General features: G+C 36.0%; 5 protein-coding genes across 7 annotated transcripts; 3 read left to right on the top strand and 2 right to left on the bottom strand.

Moving 5' to 3' along the window:
• The first annotated feature begins 344 nt into the window (after positions 1-344).
• Positions 345-1,402, top strand: LOC6650908 (fork head domain-containing protein FD5). The gene has a single exon (XM_023180519.2). It carries the CDS (start codon positions 471-473, stop codon positions 1,335-1,337), a length of 867 nt encoding a protein of 288 aa, XP_023036287.1. The 5' UTR covers positions 345-470; the 3' UTR covers positions 1,338-1,402.
• Positions 1,403-4,700: 3,298 nt separating this feature from the next.
• Positions 4,701-5,508, bottom strand: LOC111519490 (E3 SUMO-protein ligase ZBED1-like). The gene is made up of 2 exons (XM_023180666.2): positions 5,042-5,508; positions 4,701-4,982 (listed from the first exon to the last, which is right to left on the bottom strand). Exons 1-2 carry the CDS (start codon positions 5,456-5,458, stop codon positions 4,803-4,805), a joined length of 597 nt encoding a protein of 198 aa, XP_023036434.1. The 5' UTR covers positions 5,459-5,508; the 3' UTR covers positions 4,701-4,802.
• A 12,317-nt stretch (positions 5,509-17,825) lies between these two features.
• Positions 17,826-18,653, top strand: LOC124459745. The gene is made up of 2 exons (XM_047009352.1): positions 17,826-18,174; positions 18,242-18,653. Exons 1-2 carry the CDS (start codon positions 17,957-17,959, stop codon positions 18,651-18,653), a joined length of 630 nt encoding a protein of 209 aa, XP_046865308.1. The 5' UTR covers positions 17,826-17,956.
• Positions 18,654-18,776: 123 nt separating this feature from the next.
• LOC6650906 (alpha/beta hydrolase domain-containing protein 17B) lies at positions 18,777-22,449 on the top strand. 3 transcript variants are annotated; one of them, XM_023180140.2, is made up of 5 exons: positions 18,777-19,556; positions 19,633-19,812; positions 19,883-20,015; positions 20,163-20,433; positions 20,580-20,635. In XM_023180140.2, the coding sequence occupies exons 1-4, from the start codon at positions 19,093-19,095 to the stop codon at positions 20,244-20,246; spliced, it is 861 nt and encodes a 286-aa protein (XP_023035908.1). In that variant the 5' UTR covers positions 18,777-19,092; the 3' UTR covers positions 20,247-20,433; positions 20,580-20,635. The 3 variants fall into 3 exon arrangements, with proteins under 3 accessions (XP_023035908.1, XP_023035907.1, XP_023035906.1); XM_023180139.2 differs by lacking the exons at positions 18,777-19,556; positions 19,633-19,812; positions 19,883-20,015 and having other exon boundaries at positions 20,248-20,373; positions 20,580-22,449; XM_023180138.2 differs by lacking the exons at positions 18,777-19,556; positions 19,633-19,812; positions 19,883-20,015 and having other exon boundaries at positions 20,248-20,433; positions 20,580-22,449.
• A 234-nt stretch (positions 22,450-22,683) lies between these two features.
• LOC6650904 (zinc finger protein 830) lies at positions 22,684-23,825 on the bottom strand. Its single transcript, XM_002072930.4, has 2 exons — positions 23,673-23,825; positions 22,684-23,546 (listed from the first exon to the last, which is right to left on the bottom strand). Exons 1-2 carry the CDS (start codon positions 23,756-23,758, stop codon positions 22,886-22,888), a joined length of 747 nt encoding a protein of 248 aa, XP_002072966.2. The 5' UTR covers positions 23,759-23,825; the 3' UTR covers positions 22,684-22,885.
• Between the last annotated feature and the right edge of the window lie 1,007 nt (positions 23,826-24,832).

The following is a 24,832-nucleotide window of genomic DNA, read 5'->3' as shown; positions in this document are numbered from 1 at the left end:
AATTTTTATATTTTTTAAGCATGTTGTTTTGTTTTTTTTTTTTTCAACTGGATTAAGCGTATTAGTGTCTAATCAAGTTGCAGATGATTGGCCATAATTGCTTAAACATCCCATTTGAAAACTGGCTAAAAAAGAACACCTTGCGTTTTTATTGGTGCTAAAGAAGCGAAAGGGACAGCTAGTTGCTGCAACCAGTATGTGCCGGCAAAATGGTCTGCTCCCTGCATATAGAGTCGTCTCTTTCAAAGTGCTCTATCTCTTCACCCCCCACAAAAGAGACGCTTCCATAAAACATGGGTTTCCTTCACTTTTATGCCCAGTCGTATACAGAATATTGTGATTAATAGAAGCCAGCAGTTACGGCGTCGGCGGCTGGAAATCCAGTTTACAATCGATTGTTCCGAAACGTCAGTCCAAACGCTGCAGCCGTCGAGTTAACATCGTGTACGCAAGAAAATAACCACGTTACAATGCCTCGTCCATTGAAAATTACTTACGGTGACCAGAAGCCGCCCTACTCGTATATATCTTTGACAGCCATGGCCATTATACATTCGCCGCAAAGAATGCTGCCGCTGAGTGAAATATATCGATTTATTATAGAACAGTTTCCCTACTATAGGAGAAACACACAGCGCTGGCAAAACTCGTTGCGGCACAATTTGAGTTTCAACGATTGCTTCATTAAAGTTCCTCGCAATGTAACCAAATCGGGTAAAGGATCCTTCTGGACACTTCATCCCAAGGCTTTTGATATGTTCGAGAATGGCAGTTTGTTGCGAAGACGTAAACGTTTTCGCGTAAAGCAGCTGGAAAAGGATCTTCTCAATTGCGAAATGGCAACTTTGTCGTCGTATCGGAAAATGTTTAGCCAGCAAATCTATGATCCGACACCTAATTGGGATTTTAGGAAAACATTTAACGCCGACAATGAGCAGAACGGCGAACTTATCAATTCGCCCGCTTATCAAAATCCACAATTTCCATTTCAACAACTACTAGTTCCCACACATAAGTCGGGAGAACTAGACCATAATACACCGACGCGGCCGAAACGTGCGTTTACAATTGAGAGTCTCATAGCTCCGGATACTATGGAAATAGCCGACAAGAAGTTCAATCACATTAATTATGGAATTCAAGAAGGCGTCGCGAGAAATAATGCCGGCGAGGAATTATTGCCATTTAGTTTTAATCAATTAGTTAGCCAGTATCAATTCTGTTCGCCGACGTTCACAAATATGTTGTACAATGTTCAGCACAGCATATCCGCTCATCATCAACAAATTCAGGAACAATTAATGGACTATTATAATGGTCCTCTACATGTATTTTGATAAACACTATCACCAACAAACATCTTACTACTATTACTTAATATCAAAAAACATTATGAATTTATAGCGAATCTTTAATACTTCGCACATTACTTGTGATATTGTAGTTTTTGGTTTATGTGCACACATGTAACTTACATACAGACATTAATATTTATGCAAATTGCTGCAGTTAATTAGATTAGATTTAAGCAGTTAGAGCATCGGATTATTGTAGTTGTTATAAGTTTCTAAATGTATTAAGTTGAGTAAGTACATATAACTAAATAAAATATTTAATACAAAAATGCTAAAAGGCGGTTTACAACATTTGTGAAAAGTTATTTTTGCTAAGAAAATGTAAAACCATTTCTGGATAAATTTAAATGTTTGAAATGATACTATTTTTCTAAAGAAAACATGCACGCCAAACATATATTTTCACACATTTTTAGGAAGCCATTTGACCTATGTATCAAATATATCTACAAAAGTTACAGTATAGAGACAAGGATTTCACTTCTAGAAAAAGAAAGATATGATAACAGAAAGAAAAGAAGAACTCCACGTCGAAATTTGGATATTATGAGCAAAATGTGAGTAACTAAGTGAAGTAAAATATGCTTCTTTTAATTGAAAAATTGGCATATACAAAAATCTATGATGGTGAGGTCGCCATTGAAGTATCACAAGTTTTAGAAACTAATATATTTATGGAAATGAATAAATTAAGGAGTTGCCAAATGCCAAGTTAACTTAGGCAATTCAAAACACATGGATAAGACACGGATTGTTTAAGATTTAATCTTTAAAAGTGAGATTTAAATGAATTGAAAAAGAATTGAATTTGACAATGCTTCCGTGTGTTAATTAGATGGTAATAAAATACTTATTTATGTCCTTAACAAATTGCTTTTATTTTTTATAGTTATTGTTTCAATTACAGAGCACTACAAATTTTTATTTCAAAGACTTGTTAGCGTTATATGAATGTATTTATATATTAAATACTTACTATTATCACGTGAATTTGAAATGTTTTTAGAATTAAAGTGTTTAATTCAAATGAAATATATTTTTATAAATTTAGGTTTTACCAAGCATTGAAATCGTAAATCACGATACAATTTTTACCTCACCAGATTTTTTACAGACTTAACCAGTTTTAGAATTTACTGTATATGTAAGTGGTACTTTTCAGAAAAAAACCAGAGGGCCGGGGCTAACTTCGACCGCGTCAAAGTTTGTATACCCTTGCAACTTTTATGGTAACTCTTTCCTTACCTATAGCCATCAAAATGGAAAAACATTCAAGCTAAAAAGGTTAATGTATGCGAAAGAACGGCCTACAATCTTAGCATAACATATTGATCAAAGTCACTGTTTTCCACCGATCGTTCCTATGGGAGCTATATGATATAGTAACCCGATCTTTATCAAATTCGGCACAGTCATTAACAGATCTATTAAACTAACAAATGTTTAATTTGAAAGCAATCGCGTTAAAAGTAACGAAGTTATTGACAAAAGTCACTGTTTTCGAGAGATCGTTCCTATGTGAGCTATATGATATAGTCACCCGATCTTGATCAAATTTGGCATAGTTGTTTATATGTGTAATTAACTTAACAATATTAAATTTCATGATCATAGCTTAGAAAATAACGAAGTTATTAAGAAAAGTCACTGTTCGTGACTTTGCCATTTGTATGGGAGCTATATGATATAGTGATCCGATCCGGCTGAATCCGAGATATACAACGCCTGCAGTTTATACAAGCCTACATGCAAAATTTCAGCTCTTTAGCTCTTACGGTCTAGGAGGAGTTTGCGTTGATCCAGACGGACGGACGGACATTGCTATTTGACACACTTTTGACCAAAATTAATATACCCTTTTTGCAAGGGTATAAATATGGCTGAACAAGTACCTAGGCAACAATTACCATTGCAAATAAACATTAAATAATGCATTTGGTTCAAAAAGAAAGGGTGGGGTAATTTGAATAATCTTATAGATTTTACTAATATCTTTATTTAATTAATAAGTTAGCTTTCAGAGATAACTCACAAAATTTAAAAACTTTAATATTTAATACACATGTAATACATTTATTTGTGCGTAAATGCACAAAATCTCGTTCCTTTGGTGTTTGATTTTGAAAAATTCGTGAGTTATTTATTATATGGAATGATATTTACTCTATCTTACCCAAAAAGAAAGGTAAAAATATTGGATTTATCATCATTTTTTATCATCTCAAAAAGGAAGTTGTGCGACTAAAAGAGTGTTTTGGGATGTCCGAAACGGACATGGCTATTTGAACTCGTCTCGTCGTGCTGATCAAGAATATATATACTTTATATGGTCGGAGATGCTTCCTTCTATGCGTTGCACACTTTTGACCAAAATTAATATACCCTTTTTGCAAGAGTATAATAAATGTCTGATATTAACTACACTGCCTATTAAGCATAAGCACCCAGTCTTGAAGGACGTTAAGTTTTTAGAAATATCTATTTGAAAGTTATCATAAAAGTTTTTTTAGCCAATCGGGAAATCGAGTGCATATTTACAAATGTTTCCATTTTCTTCATCCGAAAATAATTATAACAATACTCATCCGAAATACCAAGAATACATAGCCGGTTTTTAAATTAATTCAATTGATTTAACACAAACATAAATACACACATTATTAGTGAGCTTGCAGTATCTTACCTTCAATCAATAATCCTGGAACCAATAAATAAATTTTAAATAATAGCAGCAAACACTGAAATTATCCAGTTATGAATGTATATCAAAATATAAATTTATCTAGCTATGCTTATTATTATTTATATCGAAATTTAAAAGAAAGAAAAAAAATATATTTATCAGTTCCGAATTTGACAGTCGTATGTACACACTGGGAATATATCGATGTATTTTATTCCATGGCGGTATTTAAAAAGCTCATCTTTAGGCCAGTATTCACTGTGGTATTTTTTCATAAAAACGCTAGCGTTTACTCACGCGACTTAAAACGCGTGAGTAAACCGCTCGAACATTTGAGTAACCGCGCGAACATGTTCGAGTTCGTGAGTAATGTTGTGTTTACGTTCGAAGTTCGAATCTATCGATGGTCACGCCATCGTTGTTGGAAACAATCGATACTATCGATAGTACTATCGGAAATTTGAAAATATTTGAATTTATGTTTCAAAGTCTGCATTTTCAGAATCCCAAGGAAAATAATAAAAAATGTGAAATATAATAAGCTTAACTTGTTTTTAAGTCCGCATTTAATTTTCAAGTTAGCAAACAGCAATATTTACAGCTTACAATTAAATCAACAAAATATTCAAAGTTCATTCATAAAGTAAAGAAAGGCAAAGATATATAAAACTTAAACAATTTAATTTTTAATCCCAATCATTAGTAAGGGAGATCAACAAAATATTCGTCGTTCGATATGAGATCTTAAACTGAGATGCTTTCAATCAAGTAGCCACAAGTTCTTGTTGAAGAGTGTCAACATTTTTTGATTTTAGCCTTGTTCTTCTATTCCCAATGATTTCCCCGGCTTTACTGAAAGTGCGCTCCGATTCAGTGGAGCTAGCTAGTACGCAAAGATATTTTGAAGCGCACCGTGCAATGTGCTTGAATTGTTGCGAATTAATCTGCAAAATTTACAATTTTTAATGAATCATATTTATAAATAGTGGAACTAAAAATTTACCTTCCAGTACTCCAAGGGGTCAATATCCTGTTCAGAATTTTGCTGCTCAATGTATTGCCTCATAGTTATAATCGCATCTGATCTACCTGTTCGTTGTTTTTGCTGAATCCTATCAGACAAAAACTTAAGAACATTGTCAGACTGCTTTGGCTGTTCTTCCATGGGTGGCTCACTTTCGTCAACATTAATCAAACTGGTGACTTCGTTTTCTAGAGCCGCCGAGGCTTGTTGGGCATTGGCAGGATTTCCAAAACCTTCCTTCTTAAATCTAGGGTCCAACATTGTGGCCAAGCGCGGAACTGTCCTAGTCTCATAACGTAATAGTCTTGATTTAAGCCGATTCATAATGAAAGAACAAGCTTCAGAACCAATTGGAGTCCTCATTTTGCTCTTAAGTCCATCCCAAGCCATAAACATTTGGTATAATTAGGGATACTGACACCGCCTTCACAGCTGAAGCCTGCTTTGTCACGTAGTCGAATGGCTTTAAGATTTCACATAAATCTCTAGGCTATACTGTTTTTCTTGTCCTTGAGCCTCTTTAGTTGCATATTCAATTGTGCTACTTTTGAAATAGGTCACTATTTGTTTTACAGTGCGTAATAATGCCTTCACACTTTCGAGGGACAAGAGATCCTGCACCAGTAAATTTATTGAATGTGCAAAGCAGGGCAAATGTTTTTTTGATAAAATTTCACATGCCTTTATCATTGAATGTTCATTGCGTTTCACAAGTTGGGTAATGATTGGCGATTCTGTGCAGCCACCAAGTTTTAGAGAGTGACAACGCTCTTAGATGATCCATTAAGTTAGATGTAATCCCGCTCGTTTTATATTCTTTTCCACAACTTTGCATTTGGCCGTAGAATTATTTTTACATCTTTCAAAATGAGACCAAACTTCCGAGGCGTTTCTCTTGCGATTGTAGCTTTGCTGCTCAATCGAAACCGGAGCATTTGTGTCGCTAATATTGTTAAGAGGATCTATTTTGTAAATAAAAAAAAACGACATAAACTTACAGTTAAGGAAAAAAAATCAACATACACCTCCAATTTTGGCATAATTCGGCTTTTTACTCCAAAAATTAAAAATGTAAGTATGTAATAATTTAGAAGACCGAAAGTTAACTCTATGCAAAAAAAAAAAATTTCTTAAAATTTTAAACAATTAAAGTTATTTTTCTGTTTTTTGCCAATAACTGTTTCCGTCCTCTAAATTATGACATTACATTCTTTTTGCAGTTTGGTAAACAATCGAAATTAGAAATGTAAGCGATTATAATTTAGTATTAGATGGGGTATTAGAGTTAGTATTTCTTTTAGCATTTAAGAGTACTTGTTGTTGTCCGAAAAAATAAAAGAAATAAAATGAAAATCAAAAATACAAAGAAACAAAATGAATGAAAGACAATGAATTCCAATATTGAAAATTGTAACGGTCTTTAATTTTTTGCTCGCAAACGAGAAGGTAGTTTTTTTTGCAAATTTTTCTTGTATTCATTTTTATTTTTGTCATATCTTTTTTTCCAGATGTCTGAGGCAAGCAAACAAATTATGCAACTGGCACTGGAGTCCAACCGGAATGTAAGTATTTCGAGAGTTTACATTGTGTGCATTGTTTACATTAATTTACTTTTGGTGCTTTTTCCGTGGAATTGCGGACGGTACCGTTGCGTCTCTGAGGGACCAGATTGCCCTCACCAGAGAGGTACTTAAGCAAATTGCGGAGGTACGTAAATTTCCGACCCCATCAAATATATATTCTTGATCAGCAAGAAAAGCTGAGTCGATCTACCCATGTCCGTCTGCCTGTCCGTCGCAGTGAAGGTAATTTCAAAAAGTATAAATGTTATTGTCAAGGACTGCAAGGGTATAAAAAGTTGAAGTTTCCATCTATGATATTTCTACCATTCTAATTTTTGAAATTTTTCCTTCTCCCCACAGGACCGGAAGGCAAAGGCGGAACCAGTACAATCGGTGCAGGTTCCAATGCCACAGGATCCAGTTATCATGGAACCCGTGATCCTGGAACCTCTGATAATGTGGTACAGGTTCCACAGGCACCAACACCGAATGTGAAGGTGGTTTTGCGCAGGGATAATCCATACCGGGTATTCCTGCGGAATACTGAAGGAATTTGACGGCCACCGCCCGGATTGCCTTGATCGGACACTCGGACACTTGCAATATTGTCCGGCCGAAGGGAAAACTTGTGATAGCGAACCACCGTCGAGTATGTAAGAAGGATGACCCTTGCCTCATGCAAGTAAGGCAGAAGCGGGCGAAGTTGGTCGGGTCACAGGAGGTGGCCGACACAACCGATTGGGCACTGTATGCGAAAAGTGCGTACAATGCCGTTCCTGCCGCGCCAAGTGTAGTTCGACCCGCCAGGACGATGGCTTTGGATCTGGCAAATATGCCAGATCGAACCATTTACGATTCTGCGGCGCACACCCAGGTTTGTATGAAATATATTTTCAATTGCATATCAAAGTAACATTTCTTTTCCAATTGCAGGATGAAGATTCCAACAGCCAGCTGGCAGCAGTATAGAATTTTAAGAATAGAATTTAATTATAGAATTAAAGTTAATATGTAAGGAAAATGTTAACTTTAAGTTTATTTTAAGTATGGAAAAACTTTTTGTTTTTATATTTCTTAATTTAGTTTTACATTTTTTAGTTAATAAGTAAACTTTAAGTTTTAGATTTAGTCATCTTGGATACCATTGACCGCAGACAATCGAATGTATGTTATGCCCAAAATATTGGGCTTTTTTTATTTTTTCCCACGACCTGCTCCAGGACCCAATCGCTCTTCGGGACATTCAAATTGACGAAATGCAGCTGGCCTTATATAACCTGGGACATCTATGCCTACATGTTTTACACCCACTGGATCATAACCAACTTTCGGTGGATCTTTCGGTGGATGCGGAGTGTTCGAAGGTTCGCTACTTAAATTTGGATCCCGCCTTGGCAGTGCTCACATCCCCATGAGCAATCAAAGGTAAATATTTACTTAAGCTACTCGATTTCAGTGTTGAAAAGTGAAAAAATCGGCTAAAGCTAGATTTCAGTGTTGGCAAATGCTATTTTTTATTTGGCGCGTTGTTTGACCGCCCTGGCAACTAAATAATTTACTCTAAATTATAAAATTAAGGAATATTCCGCTGCTCTGGCAGCCGAATATTGTATTCTGACCTATATTTGTTCTCTAAAATCAAGAAATAATGTAAACTCAACAATATTTTCGATTGTTGAGAATAGTGCGAATACATATCCGATATTTGGCATCTGGCAACGCTATTTTAAAATTTGACAGCTTCTTTTAGCCGGAAAAAGCTACTTTTAGCTATAATCCCGCTGAAAACATGATTTTTCTTTTGTTAATTGCACAAAAGTACATAAGAAATCGCCAAGGTGCACCTGAGGTCGTGCTCGTGGAATTTTTCTCTTTCGTTTGATACCAAATTTATGTAGTTTAAGCGCGTTTTGGGCCCGAGTAGCTATAGTAAATACTTACCAATTTTTGGAATGTTGCGAATGGGCCAAAAAGAAAATGAATGAATGAATGAAACTTGTGGCGTACACTTGACCCAGTCACATTCTACTAACTGTCAAAAATTGTAAAGGTATGTAAGGAAAACTTTATATATTTTAAATGTATTTATAATTTATACCAAAAAAAATATCAAAGAAGCTAACATCGGCTATGCCGAAGTTTATATAGCCTTGCAGTCCTTGGTAATAATAATTTTACATGTTTGTTTTCTGCAACTCAATTCATCAATATACAAACAAAACAATTTTACTCTCTATATTACTATTTGTTCTTCTTCTCCCCTCATTCCCCACATACACAGTTTATGTAGCGTTGCGTCTGTGTGTGTATGCATGTACTCTGTTGATGACGAAAGACGTAGTAGACAGCAAGCAGCGCTGCCGGCAGAGCTGGGAGCAGAGCCGATTATTATATTGACTGTAACTTGTGTTATATTTATCCGATCACATTCAAATTTTGGGATCTGGGGTTTTATATCCAATATTATCACATACGTAAATTTCATAGCATACTCCAATTTTTATGAAAATGTTTCTTCTAGTTCTTCTAGACCTATATGATATAGTGGTCCGATCCAGATGGTTTTCATACTTTATTTTTTCCCAATAATAAAAAATCCCGAAAAAAAATTTCAGCCCGATAGCTCTTAAGACGGCTGAGTAAAACGCAAACGCACAGACGGACGGACGGACGGATATGGCTACATATATCAACTCAGCTTCTCTGATCAAGAATATATATACTTTATGGGGTCGGAACCGTCTCCTTCTGTGCGTGACAAACATCTGACCAATTTTATAATACCCTCTGCAAGGGTATAAAAAAATTACACGTGGTACATGCTATATTTGTACATATGTACATACATACATATATAAAATGCCCTCTGCCCTTTGCATGTTTCTAGTCCGATTTCGAAAAAATTTGGTAGTTTGGTTAGTTCGTTTGTTAAATAAAGTATATATATAAAGTATATATATTCTTGATCAGCATGAGAAGCTAAGTCGATATAGCCATGTCCGTCTGTCCGCCTGTCCGTCGGTGCGTACGCGTTTTACTCAGCCATCTTAAGAGGGTATCGAGGGCCCCGTGAACAAGTTGACTGCTGCAGTGGGTGACTTGTCCAACGTTACTGCTGCGGCTGACGCTTCGGGACCGCGGCCTCTCGTTGGCATACCACCAAAGAAACATATATTTGTTTCTAGGCTAGACCCTGTTGTCACATCTGATGATGTAATAGCCTATATTCGGAAGAAAGTTAACGTCTCGAATATTGCGGTGGAAAAGTTTAAATTTTCTTATTCTCGGGACATTTCGTCCTTTAAAATTAGTGTTTCTGCCAATATCTTCGACACTATATGTCGAGAAGATTTTTGGCCTAAACATATAATAGTTAAGGAATATACTGTAAAAAAGAAAAATCGGCAACCGATTCGCTTGCCTACAACAACAACTAATACTATTCCTGCCACATCAGCATCTGCTGGTGTGTCAAAAAACTAGCTTCGTCCCTTAACCTGGGTTACCAGAACGTTAGAGGACTGAAATCTAAACTTCCTAATCTCTATGTAGATAGTCTTTCTTTTGAGCATAACATTCTAGCTTTCACAGAGACGTGGCTAAAACCTGATATTGCTGATGCATCGGTTTTTTCCACAAACTTTTCTATTTTCAGACGTGACCGGATTTCTCGCATAGGTGGTGGCGTTCTGATAGCTGTGGATGCTGCTTTATCATCTGAAATGATTCAATTTTCTAGTACCCAGGAGATTGAGTTTGTCGGTGTTAAAGTAAATTTTAAATCTTTCAATGCTTTCATTACTTGTTCCTATATTCCACCATTGTCAGACATGGTGGTATATTTAAATCATTTAGAGGCAATTCAGTTTGTCTCCTCTTTAGTTTCGAGCCAAGACATGCTCATAGTTGTAGGTGATTTTAATTTACCCGCTTTAGCATGGTCACTAACAGATGAATCTACCACGTTGCTGCCCTCTTTGTCACATGACTTTATTGATGGCCTTCTAGGCTTATCTTTATCCCAAGTCAATCCTGTCTTAAATTCTAATGGAAAATCGTTAGATCTTATTTTTGTATTGGATTCTTCTTATTGTGAGGTTTCTAGGATCGAACCATTTGTTCTTCCAGAAGACAAATTTCATCCTACATTAAATTTAAAAATTGATTTGCCCTTGCTTTCACCATTACTTGGTTCAAATGAGTTACCACTAACTAGGTGCTTTCGTAAGACTGACTTTGCCAGCCTTAATGAAAACATTGCTACTACCGATTGGTCTTATCTGTACAATTGTAGTGATATGAGCTCGGCTGTTCTTTTTTTCTATGATACTCTGAATTCACTCTTTGATATTTGTGTGCCTCTTGGTAGGCTGGAGCGGCTTAACAAACCTCCCTGGTTCTCTCGCGAGCTATCCAATTTGAAAAATGTGAAGACACGATATTATAAGAAATTCCAAAAAACACGTCGTTCATTAGATTATGCTCTGTATACAGTCGCTCGTTCAAAATTCATGATGCTTAATACACAATGCTATAAGAATTATCTTCAGCGGTGTAAGCTTCAGTTTTCTTCTGACCCTAAACAATTTTATAATTTTGTTAATTCTAAACGTAAGACCTCTGTGCACCCATCTTTTTTGTCTTTTCAAAATAAAAAAGCGAGCACTGATCAGGCAATTGCCGATATGTTTGCGAGTTTTTTCAAAACAACTTATTCCTCAACGGAATATCGAGCAAGTCCGTATCCTTATCATTTAAAAAAGGCTAATTGCATTTTCAATCCAGTGATTGATGAAAGTTCTATTCTTACCGAACTTAAATTAGTTAAACCTGTTTATTCTCCGGGGCCAGACGGTATTCCTGGATGTATACTCAGGTTCTGTGCAAACGCATTATGTAAACCCATTTTAAAATTGTTTCTATTGTCTGTAGAATCTTCCTCTTTTCCATCTATTTGGAAGGAGTCATATATTATTCCTCTGCATAAAAATGGCAAAAAGTCCGAAGCCTCTAACTATAGGGGTATCTCAAAATTGTCCGCTATTCCGAAAGCTTTTGAGAAAATTATAACTTCTCAATTGCAACATTTTTGCAGCTCTATTATTTCGCCATCCCAACATGGGTTTGTGAAACGTAGATCTACAACCACTAACCTTTTAGAATTTACATCAATAATTATCAAGGGGTTCAAAAATGGTAAACAAACTGATGTCATATACACTGACTTCAGCAAAGCCTTTGATTCCGTTAATCATACCCTATTACTTTCTAAGCTGAGCGACATTGGGTTTCCACCCCTTTTCCTTTCTTGGGTTCGAGAATATTTAACAAATAGAAAACAGAAGGTACTTTTTAAGTCTTCTTTTTCCGTTTCCATTTCTGTGACTTCTGGTGTACCTCAAGGTAGTCATCTTGGCCCTCTGCTCTTCACACTATTTATTAACGATCTTCCATCAGTCATTGTTCATTCGCGTGTGCTTATGTATGCTGACGATGTCAAGCTTTGTCTTACTTATAAAGATACAGATTCATTTAGTCGGCTACAAGCTGATCTTAAAAACTTTCAATCCTGGTGCCAGTTTAATCTACTAAATCTTAACACTACCAAATGTAAGGTAATGACTTTTTTTCGTAACTCTCCTCAACTGGTCACTTATATTCTAAACAACAGCCATTTAGAACGTCTAAATAATATGAATGATTTGGGCGTACTTATGGACCATAAGTTAAATTTTAACACCCATATTTCCACCACGGTCGCAAAGGCCATGAGTGTCCTGGGTTTCATTAAAAGATGGTCAAAAGAATTTGATGACCCCTATACAACTAAAGTTCTTTTTACTTCGCTTGTCCTTCCTATTTTAGAGTATGGATCTTGCATTTGGTCACCTCAATACGAGTCGCACCAGATTAGACTAGAATCCGTTCAAAAGCAGTTCTTGCTATTTGCTCTTCGTGGCTTAAGCTGGGATCGCAATGTCAATTTGCCTTCGTATTCTAGTAGACTTCTCTTGATTAACCTTCCGTCCCTAACTAACCGTAGAATTATGCTTGGTGTCATTTTTATGCACAAGCTCCTAATTGGTGATATCGACTCGCCTGAGTTATTAGCTCAGGTGAATCTGTCGGTACCATGTAGACGGAGTAGACATCCTTTAATACCTTTATCCCTTAGTCGTTGTTCTTCTAACTATGCTATGCATGAACCTTTTAGGGTCCTCTGCTCTGATTACAATCTTCTATCCCCTGTAATCGGCTCAGAGTTTTCTATTAATATGCTTAAAACATCTATCCTATCCCATTTAGTTAATAGATAGCTATAGTATTATGTGTTTGTCTGTCTTTTCTATTGTGTATTTTGTCCACGCGATTCGTGCCGTGCGTTATACGGCTGCACCCCTCGGTCGGTCGGGTGGGAGGTGGGCAGTTATCTGCTTGGGCTCGCGCGTAACAGGCTTTGTCCTGGTGTCGTAGGGGCCACTTGAACGTACTGCGCATAGTATCGTCAACGTCCGCTAGTAAAAAAAAAAAAAAAAAAAAAAAAAAAAAAAAGAGCTATCGGGATGAAATTTTTTTTTTTGGGAGCTTTTTTTTACCCGGGTGAGATAAAGTATGAAAATCTTTGGGATCGGACCACTATATCATATAGCTCTAGAAGAAACATTTTTGCAAAAATTGGAGTATCCCCATGAAATTTACCAATATGATAGTAATAGATATAAAATCTCAGATCCCAAAATTTGAATCTAATCCGATAAATAGAACACAAGTTACAGTCAATATAAATCGGTTCAAACGCTGCCGGCAGCGCTGCTTGCTGCCTACTACTGCCATCATCAAATCAACAGAGCACACGCATACACACACAGACGCAACGCTACATGAACTGTATGTGTATGCGTGCCGTGCTTTGCTTAGAAAATGATGGAAGAAGAAAAACTTGTGGTAAAAAGAGAAATAATATTTTGTTTGTGTATTGATGAATTGAGTTGCAGGGAAAGAAATTTCAAAAAGCAAAAAAAAAATATTATTGCCAAGTATACTGCAAGGGTATATAAACTTCGGCATAGCCGAAGTTAGCTTCTTTGATATTTTTTGGTTAGTTTGTACACTGGTCGGCATACATACAGTAAAGGAAAAAAGTCAACATACACCTCCAATTTTGGCATAATTCGGCTTTTTGCTCTAAAAATTGAAAATGTAATTATGCTATAATTTAGAGGACCAAAAGTTAACTCTATGCGAGAAAAAAAAATTTCAAAAAATTTTAAACAATCAAAGTTATTGGCAAAAAACAGAAAAAGTGATGGGAAAAAAGTCTACATACACCTAATTCCCTCCTCTTAATAACGTTAAAAAACAATGATTTTTTGTATTTTTCAAGACTTTTTTGACAAATTGCTTCTACATTTCACATTTAAAGTACCGTTTCATTTAACGAAGCGAAAATGAATGCCAAAGTAAAGTGCACAGTAATAACTGTAAATTGGCGAAATATTTTGTCTATTATGTTTTGTGAGTTCTTTCTGCTGAAAAAAAAAAATTAACTAAGGCACCGCTATGTCAAAATATATACATATGCCGACCAGTGTATATAAGCCAGGGCCCGGCACAAAAAAAGCGCTAAAAAAGTTTAGTTGTATGTGTGTACTTGCTTGTGTGCGTTACACTGCGCAAAATAAAACTTCATCAAATTCTGCCTCAAATCAAGAAAATGAGTGCAGCAAATAATCTTATGCAAGAAAAAGATAGAGAAAACAAAGCAGCGATCAATTTTTTCATGTGTGTTCTCTCAACAAAGCGACATAGATCTGCTTGCGTCGAAATGCTGAGGGAAACTAAAACCCACCTCGTTCGGCTTACACGCATAAGAGGTGCCGAACGAGTTCGTCCCCCCCAGGGATATGAGTGCCGGGCTCTGATATAAACCAAATTTGATGTCTCTATCTGCTATACTTAAAAAAAAAACCAGTTTTATGTAAATTCTGGGGGCGTAAGGGGGCGTGGCCAAAATTCCAATCAACTCTATATATGTATTTACATACATACGAGTCTACATACCAAATTTGGTGGCTCTAGCTCTTATAGTCTCCGAGATCTGCGTGTTCATACAGACGGACGGACGGACAGACGGACATGGCTAGATCGACTCGGTTGTTGATCCTGATCAAGAATATACAGGTATCCCTCGTATAACGCGGTCTTATACAACGCGTTTTCGATATAACGCGATTTGGAAAAATTAGGGGTTTCAGTACAACGCGAAATTTAGGCATATGTATATAACGCGAAATATGTATGTACATATGTATTATTATTCATATCTTGTGTATTTAATTGTATAAGAAAGTATGAACTTTATTTATGTTATGTATATAACTGTTATTTTGTATGGATTTAATTAAAAAAAACCTATTGGAACATAACCCACAAATTTATATGAAAACTATGTTTTAGATAACGCGCAATTACATAACGCGCAATTCTTCTGGAACGTAACTATCGCGTTATACGATGGATACCTGTATATACTTTGTGGGGTCGGAGATGCTTCCTTCTGCCTGTTACATACATTTTGACGACTTTAATATACCATTTCACCCTATGGGTGCCTGCAGGCCCGACGAGAGGGGGGTGGTAAAGGTGGGATTCCCACCGGGCCCGAAGTTTTTATCGGGGCCCGGTTTTTGATCGAAATTTTCAAATTTGGGAAAAGTTTAATATGTACCTTTACAACTTTATCTGAACCGTAAAAGAATGTCACTTGTGTATTATCTACTAATCGTAATCAGGCATTATGAACACGGGCCCGGGCCCAACCTTCAAAAAATGGTTTTATGTAAAACAAAAAAAAACTGTCTAAATTTTTCGTTTGAACGTTAGGAAATCAGACATTTGTAAGTTCAAAACATCACGCGCTATAACGTTGCATACGTATATATTTTTATGCGATTTACTCAATGCCATTAGTGCGAAGAAATTGAACAGACTTTTCCCAAACGTTTGCATTGCTCTGCGTATATTTTGCACAATTCCAGTATCTGTTGCGAGTGTTGAGCGGTCGTTCAGTGTTTTGGCAAGAATAAAAAACTTTCATCGGTCCTGCTCGACCCAAACTAGAGTGTCAAGTCTAGCTACCCTGTGTTTGGAAGCACAACTGGCCAGAGACTACCACCGGGCCCTGATATCTTCTCGACGGCCCTGGGTGTATGGTAATTTCACTTGAAGAAAAATTAGTCCTAAGTTATCAATGTTCGTAGTGTTAAGGATTTAGTTTGCGAACAAACTAATTAAATAAACGAACAATAACTGACAACTTCATTAACTACACCCACACACACATACATATATGTTTTAAAATATATATGTATTTCTATATTAAGATTATTACTTAGATATGCATTGTAAATATGAATGTGCTCAGAAAAACATAGCTGTAAATTTTAATGAAATAAAAACTGTATGTCTATGTCAAAAAATTTTAAATAATTTTTTTTTATTTTTAAATCCATAATCTTATAGGTAAACTTATACATCTAAATTAAATGCTATCTTATTAAATATAAAAATATACATTAAATCTAAATATATACAATAAAACTATATACATATAATCATCTAAATAAAACATATGTACATTGAATATTAAATCTATTACCCATCCATATATTTTGTGGCCTCATACACCAAGAAAGCCGCAATTCCAGCCAGAGACTTCGACTCCTCGAGCGACATCTGAGGGACATGCCGGATGGCCACCATCCCATACTGCTCCAGCTTGTCGTTGATTAGGCTCGACAAGTTAAAGTGAATGTCCTCTATGGCGAATATAGTCTTCAATATGTCCTCCGCGGCGCTGACCAAGTCCCGAATGAGCGCCAAGTTTTCATATCTTCGCGACCGACAACTGTCGCGGATCATCTGCTGGTTTCGGAATGTTTCTTTCTTGTATAAAGTTGACAACAATTCCTGCAGCACCTGTGTATCGTAAGGATCTGGGCACTCCTTTTTATTTAATGTGCGCATCAGGTGTGTGCCATCATAAATCACCGTCGGCGTCTTGATGAAGCGCCGCAACGATTTGAGCGCCTGCATGTTAACGCTCACGAGGAGGACGACGAAAATCTGAAAAATATATATGAAATGTATTACATATATTAGGTACATACAAACATACATACATATGTTTATAGCTTTAAGCTGGACTTACCCTGTGAATGTGGGGCACCTGACGCACCCACAATTCGTCTATATTTAGGCTGTAAGCCTGCGACGCCTCCATTAGCGCCAACGCTCCGGGGTCAAAGTAGTCATAGTCCACAATTCTCTCCATTAGAATGTCCAGTCTACCCTTCAGTTGTATCAGCTCTTCTGGGCCAAGGTCCGTGAGTCCTGGAAGTTGATTTAAATTAAACATTTTATTTTTTATGAATACCTGTTACTTATCCTGTTTAAAATCCTGTCGCCTCTTCGCTGTTCAAATCGCTTTCAAAGTGTTTTACCGTTACCGTTTGGCGCACAAAAGTCGTTACAACGCTGCAAAACCATCGATTGTTTTTTCCGATATATCGATGGAAGTTCTTCAACCATCGAAGATGGTCTGGCTTTTATTTTTTAATTAATTAATTTTACCAATATAACTAATATCATGTATACATAATTTCATTTTATAGGGCATTTAGATCTTTTAACATTTTAATGAGTCTGGTAAATAAATATTTATGCGTTCCCGCCAGTTCAACGGAGTCGGAACGCATTTTTAGCAAGGCAGGAGAAATAATTTCCCAAAGAAGATCGGCATTGAAGCCAAAAAATGTAAATATTTTATTGTTTTTAAACAAAAACGTTTATTTACAAGATGAAACATCTGATTAATTATAAGTTCTACAACCTAAACAAAAACTGAAACAAAACGAATAGCTTTTTTAATATTTAGAAATACAATGAAAAATCTATTATTATTAAGAATCTACTAAAACAATGAATTTATTAGCTTTTTGATTTTTAATAAATGAAGTTTGAATTAATGTATATTACTAACTCTTTCTTTTTAATTATAAATAATAACTTAAGATAGATACTATCGATAGTTTTTTCCATCGAGTGGAGCCGCCATGGATGTAACGGAAACAGCTTTGTGCAAATATTATTTTTTGCTTTTTATTTGGAAATAAACATGGATTCTGCAAACTTTTCTTGCCAATTTTGTAAATACAAAAGCAAAAGGAAATATAATGTTGACAGGCATATTAAAAGTGCGCACCAAAATTCTTCGGTGTCACATTCTGAGGGCTTCGCGGCACCTGAGCCATTTGCGCCAATTGATTGGTCAATGGCGTCACCAGAAGTAGAAGAGACCGTTGAAATGGAGCCACCTGTCCAACTCCTCGAAGTGGTGAATATCGAACCAGATGGGGTAGAACCCAAGGAAAGCGGCTACAAGTGGCAAACTTTGACATACGAAAAAAAGAAATTTTTTGAAAGACTGGGCGAAGATATTCAAGTGCCCAGTGATATTGTTAAGGCATATCCCCATATATGCCTCTTTAGGTAAGTTAGCCTTTTCTATTTGTCACATTCATACATTTGTACTTATAAATGTCTGTAAATCTTTCAGTCTCTACGATTCTGTCAATGCTCAAGGTGGCTTTGACAGAAATGTAGATTGGGACGTGGTTGCCATATGCTGCAGCCTTTTAGGTTTCCCGCCCGAGGAGCTGAAGAGTTTGTACGCCTCGTTGTTGCTGCCATTTGAGCGCGTTGAGGCTCCCAAAACTCGGGAGCTGAATTTGCTCGGCATTCCCATCTGGTGGGACGATGGGGAATACATTTTTCCCTATAATCAAGGCGTTCGTTTTAGGAGCTACCCGTTTTCCAAAAGGACGGTTGCAGCAGTTATGTTTCGAGTGTATCAGAAGTACTATATTACTTCTCCAAACCGGCATGAATTCCGGGTAAAAGATTCCTGGATTTATATTTGCGGATATAAACCAGATCGATTCATTAAAATAATACAAAATTTCAAATAATGTAATATATAATAATATATTAATATAATTCATAACCATAACATATATAAATGTATGTACACCAGTAAATATATAAATTCATAAAATATGTTCACTGGGTTCAACGTCAACATGGCGCAAGACTGTTGTGTGATGTTACCTGTGTTAACAGTAAATTTGAGAGGAGTGAAAATAAAATAAAACAGTTAACAACTAAATAAAAAACAGGCATTTCATTATGGCGATAATTGTGTGTTGAAAACGCATTGTGATGTTCATGTTGTGATCTAATTGTTCAATCGATCGGGCCGGGCTTCAGCAAATAAGTGTGAACTTGCGTTTTCTGCGTTTTTCTTGTCCTTTGTTCGCCTGAAGCGTATAGTGTAGAGCACCAAGTAAACCAAGTAGAAATTGAGATAAAGTTACATTCCGTTGTGTTGCATTAAACAAAGAGTGGAATATGTTTAGCATAAGCGAGCTGTGCTGCATGTTCTGCTGTCCACCATGTCCCGGACCAATTGCTGCCAAGTTGGCCTTCCAGCCGCCGGAGCCAACGTACAAACTGACACCAGCTGATGACACAAACATCAAGTATAACTTGCAACTCTTTGACCGTGCCGAATGGCAATATTCCGAACGTGAGAAATCGAAAGTGGAGGCGTTCTTTACTCGGACATCGCGTGGCAATTTGATTACGTGCATTTATGTACGCTGCAGCAAGAACGCAAAGTACACTCTGCTCTTCTCCCACGGCAATGCCGTCGATTTGGGTCAAATGAGCAGCTTCTACCTCACGCTGGGATCCCAAATCAATTGCAATATATTTGGCTATGACTATTCTGGTTATGGGATGAGTGGCGGAAAGCCTTCTGAGAAGAACCTATACGCAGATATTGAAGCCGCCTGGCAAGCAATGCGGACTAGGTAAGTACCCTATGATTCAACGTTGAGTCATCCAAAAGCTATAAATTCATCTTATCTTCCCAATTTGCAACCACAGGTTTAACATTAGCCCAGAGACAATAATCTTATATGGACAGAGCATTGGCACCGTTCCAACCGTTGATCTTGCCTCGCGGCATGAAGTTGGAGCTGTAATACTACATTCGCCTCTGATGTCCGGACTCCGAGTTGTATTCAGAAACACGAAAAGAACATGGTTCTTTGATGCATTTCCCAGGTAAACAATTTATTTGTATAGCTCTCTTTTTGGCAATCGATTTATAACATTTTAATACACTTGAAAATAGCATCGACAAAGTTGCCAAAGTGAAATCTCCTGTGCTGGTAATTCATGGAACTGACGATGAGGTCATTGACTTTTCCCATGGCATTGGTATTTATGAGCGCTGTCCGAAAACTGTGGAACCCTTTTGGGTTGAGGTAATCTTTGTCTATATATTAGTTGCAAGTCTAGGGTTATAGTCAGAATTAAATTAATTAAATGCTTATTTGTTTTTTATTATAATAAACAGCCAGAAAAATGAAACAAACATTGTAGATTAATCTATTGATTTTACTTAATTTCAGGGAGCAGGACATAATGATGTTGAATTACATCCTCAGTACTATGAGCGCTTAAGAAAATTTCTTTCGGTGGAATTAATCAAATGACAATTAAAGAATACTGTCGACGGAAGCGTTAACAACACCGCTTCTGGTGGAGGAGCATCTAATTCAAATCCCGTGGCAACAAGCGTCCCACTCAGTTCAAAGATCCAGAATACTTCAACAGTTGCCGGTAACGAAACAACAAACAATAAATGTCTGGAGTCCACCAGCAAAAGAAGGGATAACGATGGTTTGTAAAACAATACAAAAGACTTTTAAGAAATCATTTGAGTTTAAAACGAATCCAAGTTTAAACGTTTCCCTATTTGCCTTTACTGACTAGACATTTGAGTACCGATTAAAAATATATTTAAAGCAATTATTACTATTTTGCAGGTGCTTCAATTTCCAGTTCGACTTCAACCAAACCCCTCGCAGAGAAGTTTCTTTAGCAAAAAATTATGGGCTTTCTATCCACAGCCCAAGAAGCCTCCTCCGCGGAATTATCAAGTATAGGTATTTCAAAAAATATGTGCGAAAATAGTAATAATAGACAGATAGGAAAAGACAAACATCAGATTAACGAAACAAATTCAAATGGATTCATTGTCACTGGAAATAAACCAATCAAAAGCGCTGCTCCAACACTACCAATGCTTTCCCCCCATTCGCCAATTCATCCAAATTTCCATCCAACTAATCAGAATAATAAACTTTCCGGTCGATATATAAATAACAAAGTACCACCACCACCACAACCCCCACATAAAGATGTGAAAGAAGTATATCAGAAAAACGCCGCAGCTGTGTGCAGCTGCGATAAAGTAAATGCATCTAATGGGTCCGATTCAAAGAAGACTAATTCCACGAATAAATCGATTTCAAAAACACATCATCCATCAAAACATGACACTGAACTGTATTCCATTCCATCGAATCGCACAAGAAACAATCTATATGAAGTCGCAAATGGATCTGAGGACACAACTACATCAAATAGTGGCGTTAAAAAGAAAATTAAATCTCCATTTCATCAAAAAAATCATTTTCAGCAAGCAATTATTGTTTCCGACGAACACGAAAATAATACTTCCGTTAATCTTGGAATGCCCATTAGTGGTCAGTGCTCCAGGGACTTAGACAATCATATTAATCGACAACAAACATTTACCATTAGCAAATCGGAGCAAACTTCACCAAATAATTTGGATGTGAACAAAACAAATTTTTCATATGATAAAACAAATAGAAGTACCGGCTGCTTAGCATATCCGACGGATCCGTGGATTAAGAAAAAAGAAACCCGATTGGGTAGCATCGCTAAATTGGAAAAAAATATAAGTTTACCATGTAGTATTGATCCCTGGGTCAAACGTCAATCTTCTGAGGGCCCTTTGGAAACATCACAAGCTCAGAGGAAAAGCCGATTTCAACAAATAAAATCTATTTCTTCCAGAAAAATCGAACTTTATTCCGTATCATATGATAAATCATACTTTTTGGAACCACAACATAAACAGGCTGGTGGCGAGCTGAGCACAATGTTATCCGCTCCATCTTCCCCACAATATTTAAACGCGCCAGATAACATATTTATGGCAACAAATCTAATATCAAAACAGGATTCCCAAGTTAAATCAGCGAGTTTTTCACCCGGTAGACGAAAGGAATTTCAAAATCCATTTACAGAGCCTAAACATGAAGCACCACCAGGCATAAATCCAATTAAATCCAATGTTTATCATGACAATCCGACGTCAAACAGATTACTTAAAAAGGAAACTTCAAATCGAAACCTACTTACCGTTTTTCACCCCAGTCTTTCTCAAGCTAGACATAGTTTTTCATCTCTATCTACTCAGTCCACTGACGAGTTGCAGCTTAATATCCGCCGATTATCAGATCAAATGCGTCAGGAGCCTTTGGAAAAGATTGCACCATTGTCTGCGAGCCATTGCAATGTGAATAAGAACTCCAAACATAATTGCGAAGACGATCAAGGGGATAATTCAAATAAAGCGGCACTGGGACAAAGCTTTACGGAAGACTTTCTGACCATAAAACAGATCGCAAAAGATTCAGCAAGCAATAGCAAAACGCCCTTCACCATTAACCTCAAGCCTGATCCATTACTAGAAACCACCTGTTAAAGCCCTTATTTAAAGTGAACCACACAGCTCAACGTCGATATTACAATGTCTATTACATTCAAATTCATATAACAAAAAAAGAAAAAAACAAAAAAAATACTGCACACACACACGAACCTTCATTAAATATATATATATATATCGAATCAAAATAAGAATAAATTAATTTGTAGTAGCAGTTCATAATTTAAGCGTAAATTTTTTACAGTAATTTTGCATTTATATTAAGTAAAATACATATGTCTAATGATACGCAATGAGCAATGGGTTTAAGTTTATAGATTTAATTACATTCGCAAAACATTATACGTACGTATGTACTAATGTATTATTTACTTGTATTCATGTCATTTTATGTACGTACATTTTATTGATTGTAATAAATTCTTTATAAAGGATCTTATTAAAAGCAATCTTCATAAATATTTATTACGTTTTATTTCTACAAGTTTTCACATATACTGTTCATGGATAGATACACATACATATGTAGATATACATTCACGATTAATCATTTTTCTGTCTATAACCTTAAACATACGTATAAGTATTTCACTTATTTAGGCTTTTAATCCTCCAGTCGTATAGATCTTCTACAGCATTTTCCTCTTCCTCACTTGAGCTAGACTCAGAAACTTGTTGTTCTTTCTTCACCGTTCTCCGCTGACTGTGAAGGATAGTATTTTTTTTTTCATTTATTTGTATAAACCTATTCCATTTGTCGATTTGCTCATCAATCTCTTTAAGATGTCTTTGATTGTTAACATCATCCTGTTCTTCTGCTATGATTATATTGGATTCAGTAGCTGCGTCTCTAATCTCCTTTTGAAACCGATTCCATTCCTCATCTTGAGTACGATCAGATGATTCGGATTTACTCGATTTCACCGGATCGAAAAATTTGTCAGGAAGTGTTTCGGTTGTAGATGAAACTGTCTCCTCTACATTGGCAACCTTTGCGGGAATGGAACTTGACAATCGCGGTATCTCTTGAGGAGTATCATTCTTGGCGATTGTGGGTGCATCTGCAGATACATTCTTAATGATTGTTTCCTTTTTTGGTAATATCTTCTCTTCAGTTTGGGTGGTACTCCTTTGCTTGGCCAATTCCACTGACTGTTTGTGTTGCTTTGAGTTTATATGGACCTTCCAAACACTCGGCTTAATTGGAATCTTGCACATTATGCATGTCAAGTTACCTGAAGAGTCATACGTGTTAAGCTAGTTAAGAAAAACCAAGATAAATCTTTACAAATGCCTGAAATTAATTAAAGCCGAATTAATTTTCAAACTTATCAGTTAAAATCCAAAAAGTATTTGTTATTATTGAAAAGGATATTTTGCTATTGGCGAATCAATTTTAGTGACTCCCTTAGATAAAGATGATGTTTTCTTTTGGAGGTGTTTTCGTATTCCAGAACTCATTTTTCAAAGTTAAATATAAACAAATTAAATTTAATTTAAACAACATATGTTAGTGTGGCCAAATCTTTAAAAAATTACCCACACATATTTGGGATACTCAAGCGGTGTCGATAAATTCACATAATCGATTAATAGATATTTTTTTCTTGTTCCTAAACGTAATAAATTATTACTAATAATAATTAATTTTGAAAATAATTTGGGTCTATTAACAATCTATTTGAAAAATATAAAGTCGTACCTTGTCTTTACTATTATTTAAGTTTGTGTAATTTTTAACTATTAACTTTGATAGTAAAATTATGCGCAATTGTTTTATATACCATTTCAAGAATTGCAATTGTTAACATTTATTATTTTATATAGGAATTTTATATTTAAACTCAAAATATCTTTAAATTTTTGTTAGTAATAACTTTTTCAAAACAAGTGGGTGTTACATTTTCATCGTTTCCACATTGTGTCCTCCCAGTCAGTGCTGCCAACATTTCGTTGCATCAAAACGCTAAATAAGCCTTTGAAAAAAGCTAGAAATAGCTAGAAATATTTCTTCGTAGCCAAAAAAAAGAAAATATGTATTTGTTTTGTTTTGGTTTATTTCAATATTTTGGATGATTTCATCAATGACTTTATCTTCATCATCTTGGTTTATGTAGGTTTCATTGGTCCCCATCTTTCTCTAACATGATGCTGGTAATCTGTAATCGTGGCAGCATTTTTCTTGTAATTAACAATTTTGTAAAATATTAGCTTTACAAAAGCTTTTCCTTTTATGTAAAATGACGTTCAAAGTTGTATTAGCCGTACCTATTTCTTTGCTTCGTTTTGACAATATTCATTTGACTAAAAACCATCTGCATTCGACCATGTCAGTATTTGCAATAACATTTGCCCGCATCAGCTGCAATTAAAGTCAGCCAATCTTTAAATGCAGGGTCTTGCATGCATATACCACGCGGTTTTTAATTGTAAATTTTTCGAATTTTCAACTTTTGCTCGCGGTTTAAAAATTGTGAAACATTTAGTAAACTTCACAGAAAACGATAAGACTGAATACTCGTTTCGCTTATCGAT

This window comes from Drosophila willistoni, chromosome 3R (genome assembly GCF_018902025.1).
Source record: "Drosophila willistoni isolate 14030-0811.24 chromosome 3R, UCI_dwil_1.1, whole genome shotgun sequence".
In the NCBI taxonomy this organism is placed as follows: Eukaryota; Metazoa; Arthropoda; class Insecta; order Diptera; family Drosophilidae; genus Drosophila; species Drosophila willistoni.
This window is presented reverse-complemented; position numbering and strand designations above follow the sequence as displayed.